This window comes from Sebastes fasciatus, chromosome 5 (assembly GCF_043250625.1).
Source record: "Sebastes fasciatus isolate fSebFas1 chromosome 5, fSebFas1.pri, whole genome shotgun sequence".
Lineage (NCBI taxonomy): Eukaryota > Metazoa > Chordata > Actinopteri > Perciformes > Sebastidae > Sebastes > Sebastes fasciatus.
This window is the reverse complement of record NC_133799.1, coordinates 12,004,322-12,023,499: the sequence shown is the minus strand read 5'-3', so window position 1 is coordinate 12,023,499 and position 19,178 is coordinate 12,004,322. Positions and strand designations below refer to the sequence as shown.

Sequence of the window (19,178 nt, the reverse complement as noted above, 5' to 3'; positions counted from 1 at the left end):
AGTTATTTCACGAACCCCTCAACCAGTGAGAGAACAGTCCACATAACCAATCGCATCCTGAGAGCACAACTCTGAGCCAATCAGTGCTTCGGAATCTGATTGATCTCAGCTTGAGGTAGTTAGAGCTCAGCTGTTCAGATATTTGGAAGGCCACCTTCACCTGAGGAATATTTGGAGGCTCAAGTGTTTGGGGGAAACTAGAGAGGAAATAGAAAGCAGTACCAGGCTTGAAAACAATAAAAAAAAGGGACAAGAAATCAAGGAGATAAAAAGAAATAAAGGGAAACTAAAGCAAGGACAAGAATCTAAGACAAACAGAGAGAGAATTTAAGTAAAGAAAGAGTTTAAAAAGTAAGAATAAGATAAGATCAAAAGTTGTATCAGAGAGGATGAAGCTGGGCGAGAGGAAGGTGGCGTTGCTGGCCATCACAGAGAACATTGAGATGAAGCTGTTTTCTTCAGAGGAGGCCTGCGTGGTGACATCAACACCAGCGAAGGAGGAAGAGCAGAGCTTTGAACAGGTGTGTCTTCTGCAACACTGCATCCGGGCACACAGGTTGAAATAGAGTAAATTAAAAACTACTACAAAACTGTGGGGATCCTCAGACTGCTATGTGGTGTCTTTGCGTATAGTGACAGCCATAGAAAGTTCAAATAGCATGTTCTGCAGGTAAAACAACATTTCTACCCAATTGCCGTATGTAGGCTAAAAAGGTCACTTAATATACATTATGTTTTTAAATGTATAATTGGGGTCATGTGATCTATTAGGACTCTGTATTAGGAATTGTGGTTATATGGAGTGAGATTAGACACTGCTGAATCCCTCTAAAGTTCATGTGACTGGTCCACATGAGATATCAGAGTGATTAAACTGTTACTGTAGCAAGAATATCTTTTGATTAACCCAAGTACTGAATAATTCACAATAAAGGATCAATCACCCAAATTACAAATAAACATATTTTCTCACTATTTGTCCAAGTTTTGAGAAAATTCTGCATGTTACCACCCAAACACAATGGAAGTACATTTTGTTTGTCATGCAACCGTCTACAATGAGGTCTGTGAATGGCTGTTATTTATGAAAAGACAACTTGCCATTTCTAGTTTTTCATATAGGATATATATATTTGTCAATGCTTTTGAGGATCAAAAATAAAAATAAAAAAACTCCATACAGCTCAGTTGTTTTGGGGATGGCAACAAGTCTTAGCTGCTAAGAAAAGAATAAGACCAAATAGCTAGATACTATTCGAGTGGTGGATCCTAACCTGGGGGTGCAAGACAAATATGAGAAGACATATTTATGTTAAAGCAAGTGATGCTTATTTTTAAATATTTTCTTACTGGAAAATGTACCGCTGAACATTATACAGATAAAAAAAAAAAGTAGACAGATCTTTGTCTGAAGGGGACAAAAGCCCAAAAGGCTGGGAACTACTGCTCTAAGGATAAGTAGGAAAATGTTTTTTGTGTTTTTGCGTGTGTGATTTGGGTGAAGTGTCTCTTTTTAAACCATAAAGATTCCTCATTATAACAACTTATATACCATGCTTTAGTACAAAATTACAAAGTGCTTGACAATAAGTGAAACAAGAGGCAAAGGTAGTCCTGCCTTCTCCAATTCAAAATAGTTCACATTCATGGAAACGTTATGTTGTTTGCAATAATCAAAAACTGTGTTGCATCTAAAATACCATGTCATTCATGGAGCCTCATTATTTGTATGTGCATGCACAGTAAACATCTTCCTCTTCCTTTTCTTGAACCCAGAGACACTTGGAGCATCCTCTGGTCCCTGACTGTGAGGAGGAGGAACCAGAGCCACAGGTTCAAGGCCCACCCAGGCAGCGGGCCAAGCCCGAAACAGGGCCTACTGCCAAGGCAGAGGCCGAGGCCGAGAACAGCCCCCGTGTCCTGGGGTTCATGGAGGAAATTGAAATAGAAATGGAGGTCAGTGAATAAGAGGGATGTGAGTAAGTAAATACATAAATAAATTGTCATCGTCTACAGTAGTGCATGAGACAGGTAATCTGAAAAAAAATCATGTGTCTCTGTGTCCTGGTGATCAAATATGAATCAATATTCTGTTACTGTAATGCCTATTTCTCGCCTCAAATGTTTTCAGAAACATCTTGTAGTGAACTGTTTATCTGTAAAATGAGAAAGTTTGTGACCCGGCAGCCATGTTGAGATCAAGTTGAGGAAATACTAAGCACCGCCCACCAGCCGGAGCAAACTTTCTAATTTTACAACTAAACAGTACACTACAAGATGTTTCTGAAAATATTTGAGGCGAGAAATAGGCATTAGAGTAACAAAATATTGATTCATATTTGATCAGCGCTGCCTAGTTTGTCCGTTTGATCAGATTATGTGAGTGATTGACAGCTGCCTTCGTTGAATGAACAGCCAATAGGAATACTCTCTCTCTCTCTCTCTCAAATGACCTGTGATTGGCTAAAGTCTCCCGTCAGTAGATTTTTTTAAAGCCTGAAAACAGAGCCATGAGGAGGTGCAGGAGTCTAGTTTTCTCTCAGAACACTTGAATTACAATATGGTGAGAAGTTATTATGGATTTTTTTGCCAAATGATGCAAAAAACATTCTGCCAACTGCAGGTTTAAATTTCATGTTCTTGCTTTACATTCCTCCATGCAGGTGTTTCCTCCCGTCAGAGTGTCTGAGACTGAGCTAGTGGATATAAAATCATATGATCCTTCTATCATGACCCCGGTATGTCACCTCAGGTTTTATTTTGTCATTTCCTGATCAGCCCATCACAATACATTTCAGTGACTCAACATTCCAGCACGGTGATGTGTGCAAACGATTTTATCTGGTTGAATGATTATCACTGTAACCACATAATATAATTGGTTAAAGTGGAATTTTATCAGGGTGAGTGTATCGGCCAGAGGTTTGTCGTGTGCTAATCCTGAGCACATACAAATGTTATTTACTGAGTCAGTCAATCAATCAATCAACACTAATCTATTATCTGTGTTGGAAGTGTCTGCATGTCTGCTTACGTGCTTTATTGCGGTCCTTAATGTGGCCCAGGACACATCCGCGTACACACTGCTAAAAGAATGTGGCCATATGTGGCTCAGACCACCTCTGAATGTGGTCTGAGTGATCGGATCTCAATGCGACCTCAATGTGTATTGAGTGCGTTCAAACCTGTACTTAGAGCCGTCCACTTGTGATCGGATCACTCAGGACGCATGTTATTACCAGGTCTGAACAGGACCTCAGTCAGTTCAGTGTTTCTGTGGGTGAGAGTAACTCCCTTTGGCGTGGACTTTAGGTTTGTAACTTTGTAGAACTTTTACATGCACAAAAAAAGAAAAGGGAAACACGCAAAAGCACAATAGGTACCCTTTAAGATTCTTGTGCAATATGAGAAACTGTGTGCATAGTCAATGTGATTTCTCAATACGACTAATGCCCATTTCTCCGTTTTGCTTCATTTTGTGTGATAATGTGTTGTGTGCTGCAGTCGTCTCCAAACAAAGCCAGTTGTCTCAGGTGGAAGAGACTGACTAAGCAGAGGACAGGACTGGTGGTCAAAGATGTGGTCTGTCTATCCAGAGGACACTACCTGGCACAGCTGGAGAGGTGGGAGGTGTTATTGTAGTGTAAGATCATCCTTCTATTGAAACTAAAGGCCAGGTTTCCCTGAAATGTTCTGTAGATATTCCTGAGTGGATGAATGTTTGCTGTGACCCCACTGACCTTTCCTCTTTAGTGCCACAATTGGTACAAATGTTCCACAACACCATCAACACTAATGGTTCGAATGAAATTGAGAGGATAAACCCTCTCCAATTTTGACACCCTGTGAATATTTCTCTTGTGCCACCACTAAGCCAAAGTATCAATTTTGGGAAACTGCCATTAAAGTTAGCTAAATACATTTATGCTCTCTTAAACGGCAACGCATTTACACAATTTAATTTGTGACCATGGTCTTTAGTGACGATCCTAAATTGCCGATGTGTATATAAATATTCTATTGTCCGATGAAAATATATAAATGAAGTAAATATTCCGTTCTGTTCTTCCAGATACTATGTTCCACGAGGCAAAGAACGAGCAGCTCTAGCGGCCATGGGAATGACTGCTCGCATCACCATTGATTATGATTGGTCGGCCAATCAGATGGAGAGTCGTCTGGCGATGCTCTTCCGGGGGCGGTTTGTAAAACAGGCAGGACAAAGGTTCTCCTTCACATATATACAGGTGTGTGTAGTGTATTTCTATCCCTTTTGACTTTATATTTTACCGGTTCACTCTTTCTTTCTAAGAATTAAGACTCTGGAAAAGTGGAAAGTTTCCCTCCAATTCTTCCACATTGTAGTAGATTTCTATCTGATGGTATGTGTGGTCTCCAGTGTATGCCGAGCTCCAGGGTGCTGTTTGTCCCAGACACCCCTGCAGAGGGCTGGACTGGAGAGCAGGTACTCAGGACCTCTGGACACGGTGCTTTGTACATCCTCAGCCACCAGGACTACCCAGAGGTAAAACACAGCTGCTCTGTGTTTCTCTTCATTTCATTGTTGCCTTGTTAGTGGTGGAGGCTTTTCAGAAATTGTGATGACTAAAAGTACATTTCTAACAAATGTGACCCATTTTCATATCCGCTTTTATTCCCATTGAAATCTTCCACTATAACTTCATCACAAATTAACCAATTTAAAGAGTCAGATCTGCTCTATTTGTATGCACTACGCAGGATCTGCATTACATGCAATGCATTAGCTTCCCCATAATTCCAATATATTGCCATCTGTCTTTTGTGACGTGAATGCTCTGGCAGATATGGATTTAGTGCTAAATTGCATAAATATAATGGATGTGACGATGTGTTGGTTCAAGATTCAAGAGTTTTATTTGCCATTTGCACCTAAGTACATTGGAAGTGTGAGCAGTTTACACCGAGTCAGCTTTAAGAAAAGAAAAAGTAGAAAAGGCACAAGGTAATTACAGTACAAAATAAGTAACACATTCAACTCAACATAATAAATAAATAAATTATTAAAACATAAAAAGCCCTCAGTGTGGTCAATAAATAAGCTAAACTACCCTCTGCGTAGGAACGATACCCCCAGAATACAAATATACAGTACATGCTCCATGACCATATTAAAAGAACTTGTAGCTCTCATAAAAATATATTTTTTTAAATAATTAATATATTTCAGAGAATAACACAGAGGAAGGCAGCATATTGCACAGCATTTCACTCCATTTAGTTCAGGTGTACTGTGTGTGTCATTAATGGTATGGAGGTGAGGTGTGGGGTATTTGTGTCCCTCTTTAATGTCCTTTGCCACCAGTCTTATTGTAGCTGGGAAGAAGCTGTTGTGAAACCAGAGGTGCTCTGTGAGTGGAGATGCTCTCTGGCCTGTGGTGCCTCAGGTTGTGTCCTGATTCCCTCCACCTGAACAGAGAATGAGCTGGGTGGTGTCTGTCGCTCAGGATGCCCTGTGCCCTCCTCCTGCAGCGCTGGGTGTATATCATGTCCATGGAGGGGAGGTTAGAGCCAATGATTCTTTGTCCAGTTTTTATGACACGCTGCAGAGATTTCCTCTCAGCCTGGGTAGCGTTCCCAAACCACACCGTGATGCTGCTGGCGAGGATGCTTTCCACCAGTCCTCGGTAGGCCAGGGTGAGGGGCTGACGTCTGAGTCCAGCCTTCTTCAGCAGCCTAATGAAGTGCAGCCGCCGCTGAGCTTTCTTCACTGTTTCAGTAGTGTTTTTGGCCCAGCTCAGGTTGTCGGTCAGGTGAAGGCCGAGGAACTTCAAACAGTCAGCCCGCTCCACCTCTGTGTCCTGGATGATGAGAGGCTGCAGATGGGGGGCTCTCCTCCTGAAGTCCACGTTTTACCTGTTCCCTGTATGCGGACTCGTCCCCAGCTTGGATGAGGCCGAGGATGGTTGTGTCGTCTGCATACTTAATAACGATGTTGTTCTTCTTAGTGGAAACATTGCCATGGGTGTATAGTGCAAACAGTTTTGGGCTGAGGCAGCAGCCCTGAGGGCTTCCCGTGCTGACTGTGAGCTCAGCAGAGATCTTATCTCCCATCTTCACCACCTGTGGTCTGTTAATCAGAAAGTCCAAAATCCAGTTGCAGGTGACTGTTGGGACCCCGAGGTTTGCTAACTTCACAGTCAGCTTCATCGGCCGGATCGTATTAAAGGCGGAGCTGTAATCCAAGAAAAGTATGCGTGCGAATGTCCTGTTACTGTTCGAGTGTGGAGTGAAGTGCCAGTGCCACTGCGTCATCCACTGACCTGTTTGAGCGGTAAGCGAACTGTAGGGGGTCCAGTGAGTCAGGGATCACTGCATTAATTGATTGAAGAACCAGCTTCTCCGGGCACTTCATGGCCACTAAGGGACCGGTATGATGACATATGACTTGAAACACCTAGGGACTGTTTTCTGTGTGATAGAGGTGTTGAAAATGTCTGTGTACACCCCTTCCAACTGTTCAACACAGGCCCTCAGGACTCTCGGTGACACTCCATCAGATCCAGCTGCCTTGCGTGGATTCACTTGCTTCAGAGCCCTCAGAACCTGTGTGTGTGTCACCTGTAATGCAGTCTCCTCAGGGTTATGGGGGGCTTTTGAGGGGGTGTTTCCATTCAGTCTGTCAAATCTAGCGTAGAAGCTGTTGAGGTTGTCTGGAAGGGTGGTGTCCCGAGCTTCTAACCTCATGTCCCTTCATGTTCATATAGTTTTCAGTAGTATATTAAATTAAACTCCTTAATTTGACATATATTTTTTTCCACAGTGCATACAATTAAAATACTGTTCTCTCAACAGGCAGAATCTGAGCAGTCAGCAAGCGAGACACCTGTTGTGAACAGGTAAGAAAGCAGTAGCTGTTCCTGCGAGGAAGAGGCATTTAAAAATGATTAATGGTGAACCGTATAATTGAATTACCTGAACATACAGTCTGTGCATTGTTTCTTGTAAGGAACGAGTTTTGTCTGGAGGTCATTAAAGAGAGCTGTGAGGACGGAGACAATCCTGTTCCCAGCACCACAGAGGAGGTCAGTACAAAGTAAAAGTACAAATACAACAACTCCATGACCAAATCTTAAGAGTATTTGATTAGTACAAGAAACTAGGACAGAGGGGATAGCATTTCCTGTCTCCCTTTAAATCTGTCTGTGTGGTGTGCAGTTCACACTGGACCTGGATTCCATCCTGAGACTGTTCAGACAGGAGAACCTGGTTCGAGACCTAGAAACCCACATCCAGGTGAGGAGGAGAGACCTGCTCCACAGCACTCTGACGGTGGTGAGGAGGCCGGGCTTCTGTTTCAGGACAACACCCATCGTCTCCTTCAGCGGAGAGACTGACGGCCACGACGGACCTCTCAGAGAGTTCTTCAGGTTATTATTATTATTATTATTATTATTATTATGACTATTGACTGTGAACTGTAAACAGAGCTTTCAACACTCAGGTTTTCTACACTCCTGTAGCCTGTAGCTAGCCGCTATGCAAATATGTAACTTGGTGACATCACCACATTACTGAAGAAAAGGCGTGGACTTTCGGCTTTGTAACTTTGCACGAACAAAAGAATATCTGACACACTGAAGGAAAGGGAAAAAGCACAGAAGCATAATAGGTCCCCTTTAATATTATTATTTGCTTGATTAGTTTTTAGCCTTGAGATCCAATATGAATAAATATGTTTCAGACTGACATTTACATAATTCGAGGAAGAAATTACTTGCAAAATGATCATCACAAAAACTGCAGTGCTAAACAAAACAAATGTCCTCATCAATTAATCTGATTTTTATTTTAGAATAATAATTTAGTATGTAAAATGACTAGGTGACCTGGATGCTTGTGTTGTTAGACCAACAGTCCAAAGCCCAGAATATTGCTCATTAGTATTTACAATGACATAAAGCAAGAGCAACAAGTCACATTTGCTTCTGATAAATGACAAAATAATGCCAAATAATTTTCTATTGATCAATCGACTAGTCTTTTCAACACTAATATGTTGCTTTGGAGAGGAATTACATGTTCAATCTATATAATAATAGTACTCTACTCTACTTTTAATGTCTTCTCACACAGATTGACTTTGCTGGAGCTGCAGCAAAGTTCTGTTTTTGAGGGTCTTCCGGGGCGTCTGTTCTTGACCTATGATCTTGCAACCCTTGAAGACAGGAAATATTATGAAGCAGGCGTTCTGATTGGCTGGTCTCTGGCTCAGGGCGGGCCTGGACCTCGTTGTCTACACCCTGCGCTCTACCAGGTTGTGTGCATTATCTTGTGTAGATGGAAAGTTTCCTAAATTACAAGTGCCAAATTATTAATGCCAGTTTAATATCTTTTTTGAAATCATGACCATACACAGCCATAATGTGACTTTAGATCACTGCTTGCTGATGCTTGTTCTGTTGTGCGTGTGTTGTACGCAAGCCTTGAATAAAACCCATTGTACATTATGCCTAGCAGCTGTGTTGATTTGTATTTGCACATTGGTATTCTCTGTCATTGTATTGTATTTTATTGTCACAGTTGATGTGTGGCCAGAATCCATCTTTGGAGGACTTCAGCTGGAGAGACATTGTTGATGCTGAAGCACAGATCCGACTGCAACAGGTAACACACACACGCACGCACACACACACACACACACTCACAAATAATGCTCCTCTGCTTCTCTTGTAGCTGCATAATTGTTCTGATGTGAAGCTGCTTTCTCCCAGTCTGTGTGACTGGGTGTCGAGCTGTGGGATCCCTGCAGTCTATTCAGCCCATTCTGATGACATACCATCCATCTATAGCCGCCTGGTCAAACATTACATCTACAACAGGTAGAACACACACACACACTGCTGGGTGCTGCAAGTTCAGCTGCCCTGAAAATGAAATATACTGTTTTGTTTTTTATATTGCAAGGGAAGGGCCTCAGCAGATAGTGATAAGCCAATGAAACGATCACTCAGTCCCTTTGCTGTTCTTCAGGGTGGCTAGTATGATCTCCCAGTTCACAGACGGGATGAACAGCTGTGGTGGATTGTGGGATACGGTACAGTCCCACTGGGAGGAGTTTGTGCCAGTGATGACGATCGAACAGCAGCAGCCTCTGACCCTGGAGGAGTTCAAACGTCTTTTCACCGTCTGCTACAGCCATCCAGACAGCCAGCTCAGGGAGGCTGAGGAGGCAACAGCTGGACACTGGGAAACGGTCCTCACCTTGGTCAGCGGTAAGAATGGAGGATGCATGGAGGATGGGAACATGGATGAGGAGATTTTAACAAAATGCTGTCCTTGTGCACAATCAGATGGTCAGGCAGATTTCTCCTTTGAAGACCTCCTCGCCTTCATCACTGGAGCTGATCATCTGCCTCCTCTTGGGTTCCCCGGACTGATCTCCCTGCGTTTTTACTCCCAGGTTGGTATGAAAATGTCCTGAAAATGATGCCCACTTCATGTTACACAGAAATCTCAAAACCAGTGCTAATGGGATTCTATAAGGTGCGGCTTTAACAGGATGAGACATCACAACTATTCCACCTATGGGTGAGACACACTGGCAATTTATTACAAAACACTTGTTTGATGTTTGACCCATCTAAAGGGACATCTTGCTACATTTTGGCTTATCACACAAGTCAGCTATTGTTAAATTACTACAGTATATGCTACAAAGTGATAAACTATACACACTGTTGTCCTCACCGGTCCAGTATTTACAGGACACTGTTTCAAACTGCAATGTGTCTTTTTATGGATGCAAAAAAATATTTGTAGATTTGTAAACAAGGGAATAGTTAATTGTGACATTTAATCATTACTCAATATTTAATGATGCAATTTAATTACCACTGTATTTATAGCATTGAAGTATTTTAATGAAAACCTTTCAGGTTTGGAATTTCAAAATCGTATGGGTTTCTTTTCGGGCTAAGAAAATTAGACTGTTGTCAGGCTATTGAATAGGCGTTATCAGTCGATAAGCACCATAGATGTGGGTCAATAGGGGCCTACTACACCCAATAGTAGGTTTATCATCTATTCACATAGCTAACTACACATCTATGGTGCTTATAGTGACCGATAATGCCTATTTAATGGCCTGATAACAGCAGTGAATGGGACAGGAGTCCGACCTCTGTCCTATCAGGTTGCGCTTTATTAGTCAGTGATCCAAGTAAGAGATGTTCGAATTAGTTACTGGAATTTCTGGATCTTAAAATTGGGGATCCCCGGCTCCCAAAATAGTTTTTGAAATTGCGAAACTTGAAACTGGAATTTCAAAGTGGTGATTTCAAACCACATACATACAGATATATGGTTTTCAAAGTAATGATAATAATAAATTGGACTTATATAGCACCTTTTTTAAGAAACCCAAGGATGCTTTACAAAGAGGGCACTCAAAATCAAACTAATAATAAAACGGAGGAAAGAACTGTAGCGAAGTAATTAAAAGAGTAATGGGTAGAAAGAGTTAGCCGAGGTCATAGGCCTTGAGGTGTTTTTTGAAAGTGTCCAGGGATAATGCATTTCTGATTTCAGGAGGGAGAGAGTTCCAGAGGGCGGTGCTGAAGGCTCTGTTGCCCAAAGTTCGCAGCCTGGTGTAGGGGGGTGGAGAGCAGACCAGTGTCGGAGGATTGTAGCTTCCGGGATGGAGTATAGGGGTGGAGAAGGTCGGTTAGGTTCTCGGGGGCAAGGGCATGGAGGGATTTGTATGTAATAAGGAGGAGTTTATAGTTGATGCGGGACTTGATTGGAAGCCAGTGAAGGTGGATGAGAGTCGGGGTGATGTGCTGCCAAGGCCTAGTGCGGGTGAGAACCCTGGCAGCTGAGTTCTGAACATACTGGAGCCTGTCCAGGGCTTTGCTGGGTACCCCGGACAGGACTCCATTATAGTAGTCCAGACGGGAGGTAATGAAGGTGTGGATTAGGTTCTCTGCCACGGAGACAGAGAGTGATGGTCTAGAAATGTTTTTGAGGTGGTAGAAGGCGGATTTTGTGTTGGATTTAATGTGTGACTGAAATGAAAAGGTGGAGTACCGGATTAATTAAGAATATAAAATATTTCTTAATGCTATTATAATGATGCTAATGCAGTGTTATTTAAATTCAAACATTAAGTGTTCTTTTGTTGTTGAAGTTCACAATTAGGAAGATTAGAGATAAATCTTTGTCTCATTTTCCCCTTGCCTTGAATTAATTTTCCAGGATGCGAGCACGTCAGGCGTGCGTCTGCCTCACGCCTCCACCTGCGCTCTGGAGCTCTTCCTGCCAAGAGGAGCAGCAGGGGCTGCAGACCTGTTGGCGCTGCAGAGCAGAGCCGTGCATGAGGCACTCGGCTTTACATGTTTCCAGACAGGAGATGGAGAGGGCAGCTGCATTGAAGTGGTGACAAGTTTATGAAGTGGGGACACCTTCCTGGATAATTGAGGTCATGCTGAAGCTGACTTTGTGGGGCTCAAAGATTTCTGCAGAATACGAACAATGTATAGGTGCTCCTAGACTAATGTTTGTATTGTTTAACCCTTAAAGGCCATTATTAATTCAGAGTCAGGTGTATAATAGCAGCTGTGCACATACTATCATTATTGTGTGTCATGGGAACAACGATGTCTTTTAGAAGAGTAGGAGGGAATGGTTTAAGAGTTGTGGCTATTGTAGATCAGACATGAATTGTGTTCACACACCGTACTCAGTTGTTGACGCAGATAAAGGAAAGTGAACTTGAAATATGTACCCCTACATGGATGAATTTTTCAAGTTAAGATTGTCATCTGTGTTTTGTTTTAATCTTTTAATAGTTATTCCAATATATTGTAGATACAGATTTCACCAGAGTGCGTCTTTTTGACATCTTACAAAATAACTAGTGTGTATACTTCTTGCATTGTGTCTCTGCTGATATTTATAAATTGTTATATTGAAGAAATGTTTTACAAAATGAATAGAAATTAATTAAATTTGTCACTTATTATACTCGTGTTTTCATATAATGTTTTAAGGCAGATCTCAACAATGAATGTGTATAATTATATTTGCTTTAAAATCAAAGGTTGAATAGGTTTCTCTTCAAGGATTTATTAAAGAACACAAAGAATGGGTACTTAAAATAGATATGTCTCTTTATTCATCATTTTAAAGGGCATAACACAAAATAAAATAACATAACTGTCAGTCATGTGTTATAAATCTTGTTACACCAAAGCAAAACCAGTAAGTCTATAATGGTCTTATAGCCTTAAGTGAACGTGAATGGAAACAAAATGTACAAAACAAAAAAAATAATACAAAACAGTTTGCTGCGTAGCATTGCAGCAAGAGAATACGAAATTACTGATACATACTGACCTATGTTCAGGGTCACACATGGTTTATCTTGCTTAAATACGTCACTTTTTTTATACATTTATATATATATTGCACACCTAGTAAACTCAATACCAGGAGAGGCAAATTTACTAAATGTACAAGAGCCTGAACAGAGGGCAAAACCACACATGAATAAACACTTAATCATTAATATGTGCCTCGGGTCATGTAATGGAAATGTTATTAAAAGTTAACCTGCGCACAGAATGTCTTTGACTTCCTTCTCTGTACTAAAATATTTCAAGGTGTTGTTTTATAGCAGGAGTTCCCATGCAACAAACAAGCAGTGCTTTCATATTCTGGTTGGAAAGATACATTCTATAAGCTTGACAAATAAGTTCTTGATGGCAAAAGACAAAATAGATTCATATTCAGTAAACATGTCTTGCATTTTGTCACCAACACTTGACAGATCTCTCATTTCCCTTATTTGGGCTATGAGGCACTCCCCAAGGTTGTTGTTGCCAGTGTTTTGTGTGAAATGTTTCCTCATTCATGACGAAAGGGAGGAGTGTTTCCTGGTTACCAAACTTGGCAGCACGGCAGCTGCTCCTCTAGTTACAGAGCATGGGAATTATTGACACCTCTTAAAAACCTCTTTGGCAGGTCAGATTGCTTGGTTTGAGCTTCCCATTGTATTGTGCACATTCAACGGACATCTCCACTATTCACATCATTGGGAATATTGTTTGGGGATTATAGAGTGAAAATTGGTCCTCAAGTTGACGAGTACAGAGTTTTTTTTAATGTAATTTGATAAAAATGTTGATAAAGGCAGAAGATGGGACTGAATCTAAATTAGTGCAATCTAGGTACTTCTGGTGATTTTTGAGATATTGATTGTAGATCACCGCAACACAGTGGAGTACAATGACATTTGATGTGTTGTGCTTAAACTGTCGAAAACTCAAAAGACATACTCTTTTCTGATATGAAATGGTTGAGGTGATTTGCCCCTTTACATTGTATTCGAACAATATCAGCACAACCTTGAATTGCTGTCTTTATACGTCCACATTAAGCTTCTATGGGGCAACTCTAACCCTTTGAATGTTTGTCACACTGACTGTGTGGGCGGTTCCATTCAGGAGCTGTTCTCTAAAAAACTAAATGGAGAGAAAACACAGAGATTAAACATCAAAAGATATATCTCATTCTCTTCACCCCACCCTTTATCTTGTGTATATGCATTATCATTGATAATATTTGTTTTAGGAGCCTTCACAAAACAGTAATTTTACACATTCTGTTTTACATACCTGTTTAACATGTTCAGTAATGGTTCCATTGCTGACTTCCCCAGAGGAAGTTATCCTCATTTGCAGTACCAGTAATACCACGGCTGTAGACATTAAAAAAAAAATCACATGTGGAAATACATTTTTCTATTCAGCTTTGAGAGCTTTGTTCATTTTTGTTTGACAAAATAGATTTCAAATGTGTAAACAGTCTAACCCATGGGCCTCTTTCTAGACATATCCAAAGATGACGGTAACAGAGTAACTCGGAGCATGGTGAATGCCAACTGTAAAATGCCACATCGTAGATCTAAATTGGGACAATAGACTTTCCCCATGAAGGGCTGCAAACTCTAGAACGCATTCCCAACTAAAATCAAATCAAATTCCAGATATGAAATCTTTTACAACAAAGGTTAAGTGCTAAAAGCAAACCAGAGCTGTACCCATTTTAGCTTATTATACCGTAAATTACCAAGGTACATAGTGTATATGTCTTGGTGTGTTGTGTGATGTGTGTTTTATTGTATTTCCACATTTGTATTGTATTGTGGTTTTATGATAATGAAAGCTTTATATTTTAATTACAGTTTTCATGTAAAAGCCCAACTGGGGAAAATAGTTGAACATTAGCAATAGTTATAAACTGTCTAGGCAGCACATCAGTTTAATGCTTTGTAGAATGTTCTAAACAAATTGTCCATGTCAATTGACATTATTTGTGACCCATCAAACTGGTAGAGCTACTTGGGATAAAAATGTACTGCATTGTATGAAATGCATTTGTCAGGGTGAGCTCAACCCTTCACTTATTGGTTTCAATTACATTTAATGAAAACTTACTCCAGAAAATTCCTGCATTATAGCCATTGTGAAAGAAAAATGAAAAATGACAAGGATAAAATCATAAAGTCACATACCCTGGTTTATTGTTTCTCCTGTAGTTGAGATAATGTGGGTTGTGGCAGTTGTGGGAATTGTGGTGGACGAAGTTGTCGGGGCTTGAGTTGGCGGGGCCGCCGTTGCAGTTGTTGGAGCTGCAGTTATTGCGGCTATTGTTGTTGGGACAGTCGTTGTTGTGGGGGCCACAGTTGTTATAGCTGAAGTTGTTGGGGCTATTGTTGTTGGGACTGTCGTTGTTGTGGGGGCCGCAGTTGTTATAGCTGAAGTTGTTGGGGCAATTGTTGTGAGAGCCGCAGTTGTGGGAGCTCCAGTTGTTGGAGCTGCAGTTGTTGGGGCTATTGTTGTGGGGGCTGCAGTTGTTGTGGATGAAGTTGTTGGGGCCGCAGTTGTGGGAGCTGCAGTAGTTGTTGGGGCAATTGTTGTAGGAGCAGCAGTTGTTGGGGCTGCAGTTATTGGGGCAATTGTTGTAGGAGCAGCAGTTGTCGGGGCCGCAGTTGTTTGAGTCGCAGTTGTGGGACCTGCAGTTGTTGGGGCTATTGTTGTTGGGACTATTGTTGTGGGGGCTGCAGTTGTTGTGGCTGCAGTTGTTGTGGCTGCAGTTGTGGCGACTGCAGTTGTCGGGGCCGCAGGTGTTGAGGCTGCAGTTGTCGGGGCTATTGTTGTGGTAACTGAAGTTGTTGGGGCTGCAGTTGTCGGGACTGTAGTTGTTGGAGCCACAGTTGTGAGAGTTGTGGGAGCTGCAGTTGTTGGGGCTGCAGTTGTGGGGACCGCAGTTGTTGGGACTATTGTTGTGGAAGCCGCAGTTGTAGGGGCTGCAGTTGTCGTGGATACAGTTGTTGGGGCCGCAGTTGTGGGAGTTGCATTTGTCGGGGCTGCAGTTGTTGGAGCAGCAGTTGTTGGGGCTGCAGTTGTGGGTTCTGTAGTTGTTGGAGCCACAGTTATGAGAGTTGTGGGAGCTGCAGTGGTTGGGGCTGCAGTTGTGGGGACAGCAGTTGTTGGGACTATTGTTGTGGGAGTTGCACTTGTCGGGGCTTCAGTTGTTGGAGCAGCAGTTGTGGGAGCTGCAGTTGTTGGGGTTGCCGCAGTTGTTTGGGCTGCATTTGTTGGGGCCGCAGTTGTGGGAGCTGCAGTTGTTGGGGCAATTGTTGTTGGGGCAATTGTTGTAGGAGCAGCAGTTGTTGGGGCTGCAGTTGTTGGGGCAATTGTTGTAGGAGCAGCAGTTGTCTGGGCCGCAGTTGTTTGAGCCGCAGTTGTGGGACCTGCAGTTGTTGGGGCAATTGTTGTGGGAGCCGCAGTTGTGGGAGCTCCAGTTGTTGGAGCTGCAGTTGTTGGGGCTATTGTTGTGGGGACTGCAGTTGTTGTGGCTGCAGTTGTGGTGACCGCAGTTGTCGGGGCCGCAGGTGTTGAGGCTGCAGTTGTCGGGGCTATTGTTGTGGTAACTGAAGTTGTTGGGGCTGCAGTTGTCGGGACTGTAGTTGTTGGATCCACAGTTGTGAGAGTTGTGGGAGCTGCAGTTGTTGGGGCTGCAGTTGTGGGAACCGCAGTTGTTGGGACTATTGTTGTGGAAGCCGCAGTTGTAGGGGCTGCAGTTGTCGTGGATGCAGTTGTTGGGGCCGCAGTTGTGGGAGTTGCACTTGTCGGGGCTTCAGTTGTTGGAGCAGCAGTTGTTGGGGCTATTGTTGTGGGAGCCGCAGTTGTAGGTGCTGCAGTTGTCGTGGATGCAGTTGTTGGGGCCGCAGTTGTGGGAGTTGCACTTGTCGGGGCTGCAGTTGTGGGGACCGCAGTTGTGAGGCCCGCAGGTGTTGAGGCTGCAGTTGTGGGAGCTGCAGTTGTTGCGGCTATAGTTGTTGGGGCTGCAGTTGTGGGGGCCGCAGTTGTGGGAGCTGCAGTTGTTGCGGCTATAGTTGTTGGGGCTGCAGTTGTGGGAGTTGCACTTGTCAGGGCTGCAGTTGTTGGAGCAGCAGTTGTGGGAGCTGCAGTTGTTGGGGCCGCAGTTGTCGGGGCAGCAGTTGTTGGAACCGCAGTTGTTGGAGCTATTGTTGTGGGAGCCACAGTTGTAGGTGCTGCAGTTGTCGTGGATGCAGTTGTTGGGGGCGCAGTTGTGGGAGTTGCACTTGTCGGGGCTGCAGTTGTTTGAGCAGCAGTTGTGGGAGCTGCAGTTGTTGGGGCTGCAGTTGTGGGTTCTGTAGTTGTTGGAGTCACAGTTGTGAGAGTTGTGGGAGCTGCAGTTGTTGGGGCTGCAGTTGTGGGAACCGCAGTTGTTGGGGCTATTGTTGTGGGAACCGCAGTTGTAGGTGCTGCAGTTGTGGGGACCACAGTTGTTGGGGCAATTGTTGTGGGAGTTGCAGTTGTCGGGCCTGCAGTTGTGGGGACCTCAGTTGTGGGGGCCGCAGTTGTGGGAGCTGCAGTTGTTGCGGCTATAGTTGTTGGGGCTGCAGTTGTGGGGGCCGCAGTTGTGGGAGTTGCACTTGTCGGGGCTGCAGTTGTTAGCGCAGCATTTGTGGGAGCTGCAGTTGTTGGGGCTGCAGTTGTCGGGTCAGCAGTTGTTGGAACCGCAGTTGTTGGGGCTATTGTTGTGGGAGCCGCAGTTGTAGGTGCTGCAGTTGTCGTGGATGCAGTTGTTGGGGCCGCAGTTGTGGGAGTGGCACTTGTCGGGGCTGCAGTTGTTGGAGCAGCAGTTGTGGGAGCTGCAGTTGTTGGGGCTGCAGTTGTGGGGTCTGTAGTTGTTGGAGTCACAGTTGTGAGAGTCGTGGGAGCTGCAGTTGTGGGGACCTCAGTTGTGGGTGTCGCAGTTGTTGGGCCTGCAGTTGTCGGGGCTATTGTTGTGGTAGCTAAAGTTGTTGGGAATACAGTTGTTGGGGCTGTAGTTGTGGAAGCTGCAGTTGTCGAGGCCGTAGATGTTGGAGCCGCAGTTGTCGGGGCCGCAGTTGTTTGAGCAGCAGTTGTGGGACCTGCAGTTGTTGGGGCTATTGTTGTTGGGACTGTAGTTGTTGTGGGGGCCGCAGTTGTTATAGCTGAAGTTGTTGGGGCAATTGTTGTGTGAGCTGCAGTTGTGGGAGCCCCAGTTGTGGGTGCTGCAGTTGTCGGGGCTGCAGTTGTGTGGACCACAGTTGTGGGGCCCGCAGGTGTTGAGGCTGCAGTTGTGGGAGCTGCAGTTGTTGCGGCTACAGTTGTTGGGGCTGCAGTTGTCGGGGCCGCAGTTGTGGGAGCTGCAGTTGTGGCGGCTATAGTTGTTGGGGCTGCAGTTGTTGGGGCCGCAGCTGTGGGAGTTGTAGTTGTCGGGGCTGTAGTTGTGGGGACCGCAGTTGTGTGGCCCGCAGGTGTTGAGGCTGCAGTTGTGGGAGCTGCAGTTGTTGGGGCTATAGTTGTTGGGGCTGCAGTTGTGGAGGCCGCAGTTGTTGGAGCAGCAGTTGTGGGAGCTGCAGTTGTTGGGGCTGCAGTTGTGGGGGCCGCAGTTGTGGGAGCTGCAGTTGTTGCGGCTATAGTTGTTGGGGCTGCAGTTGTGGGAGTTGCACTTGTCGGGGCTGCAGTTGTTGGAACCGCAGTTGTTGGGGCCGCAGTTGTGGGAGTTGCACTTGTCGTGGCTGCAGTTGTTGGAGTAGCAGTTGTGGGAGCTGCAGTTGTTGGGGTTGCAGTTGTGGGGTCTGTAGTTGTGGGAGTCACAGTTGTGAGAGTTGTGGGAGCCGCAGTTGTCGGGCCTGCAGTTGTTGGGCCTGCAGTTGTCGGGGCTATTGTTGTGGTAGCTAAAGTTGATGGGAACACAGTCGTTGGGGCTGTAGTTGTGGAGGCTGCAGTTGTCGAGGACGCAGATGTTGGAGCCGCAGTTGTAGGGGCCGCAGTTGTTTGAGCAGCAGTTGTGGGACCTGCAGTTGTTGGGGCTATTGTTGTTGGGACTGTAGTTGTTGTGGGGGCCGCAGTTGTTATAGCTGAAGTTGTTGGGGCAATTGTTGTGGGAGCTGCAGTTGTGAGAGCTCCAGTTGTGGGTGCTGCAGTTGTTGGGGCTGCAGTTGTGGGGACCGCAGTTGTGGGGCCCACAGGTGTTGAGGCTGCAGTTGTGGGAGCTGCAGTTGTTGCGGCTATAGTTGTTGGGGCTGCAGTTGTGGGGGCCGCACTTATGAGAGCTGCAGTTGTTGAGGCTATAGTTGTTGGGGCTGCAGTTGTGGGAGTTGCACTTGTCTGGGCTGCAGTTGTTGGAGCAGCAGTTGTGGGAGCTGCAGTTGTTGGGGCTGCAGTTGTGGGGACCACAATTGTTGGGGCAATTGTTGTGGGAGCTGCAGTTGTCGGGCCTTCAGTTGTGGGGAGCTCAGTTGTGGGGGCCGCAGTTGTGGGTGCTGCAGTTGTTGGGCCTGCAGTTGTCTGGGCTATTGTTGTGGTAGCTAAAGTTGTTGGGAATACAGTTGTTGGGGCTGTGGTTGTGGAGGCTGCAGTTGTCGAGGCCGCAGATGTTGGAGCCGCAGTTGATGGGGCCGCAGTTGTTTGAGCAGCAGTTGTGGGACCTGCAGTTGTTGGGGCTATTGTTGTTGGGACTGTAGTTGTTGTGGGGGCCGCAGTTGTTATAGCTGAAGTTGTTGGGGCAATTGTTGTGGGAGCTGCAGTTGTGAGAGCTCCAGTTGTGGGTGCTGCAGTTGTTGGAGTTGCACT

At 44.5% G+C, this 19,178-nt stretch overlaps 1 protein-coding gene and 1 long non-coding RNA gene across 3 annotated transcripts; one reads left to right on the top strand and one right to left on the bottom strand.

The window, feature by feature from the left end:
• Positions 1-160: 160 nt before the first annotated feature.
• On the top strand, positions 161-12,003 carry LOC141767612 (uncharacterized). 2 transcript variants are annotated; one of them, XM_074635093.1, is made up of 15 exons: positions 162-521; positions 1,777-1,956; positions 2,664-2,738; positions 3,505-3,623; positions 4,073-4,247; positions 4,400-4,525; positions 6,835-6,878; positions 6,989-7,064; positions 7,198-7,409; positions 8,116-8,296; positions 8,563-8,646; positions 8,716-8,861; positions 9,013-9,254; positions 9,333-9,442; positions 11,236-12,003. In XM_074635093.1, the coding sequence occupies exons 1-15, from the start codon at positions 390-392 to the stop codon at positions 11,428-11,430; spliced, it is 2,097 nt and encodes a 698-aa protein (XP_074491194.1). In that variant the 5' UTR covers positions 162-389; the 3' UTR covers positions 11,431-12,003. The 2 variants fall into 2 exon arrangements, with proteins under 2 accessions (XP_074491195.1, XP_074491194.1); XM_074635094.1 differs by lacking the exon at positions 2,664-2,738 and having other exon boundaries at positions 161-521.
• Positions 12,004-12,085: 82 nt separating this feature from the next.
• On the bottom strand, positions 12,086-14,659 carry LOC141767613 (uncharacterized). Its single transcript, XR_012593897.1, has 3 exons — positions 14,555-14,659; positions 13,656-13,738; positions 12,086-13,502 (listed from the first exon to the last, which is right to left on the bottom strand). It is a non-coding gene; the product is annotated as an uncharacterized LOC141767613 (long non-coding RNA).
• Positions 14,660-19,178: the final 4,519 nt, after the last annotated feature.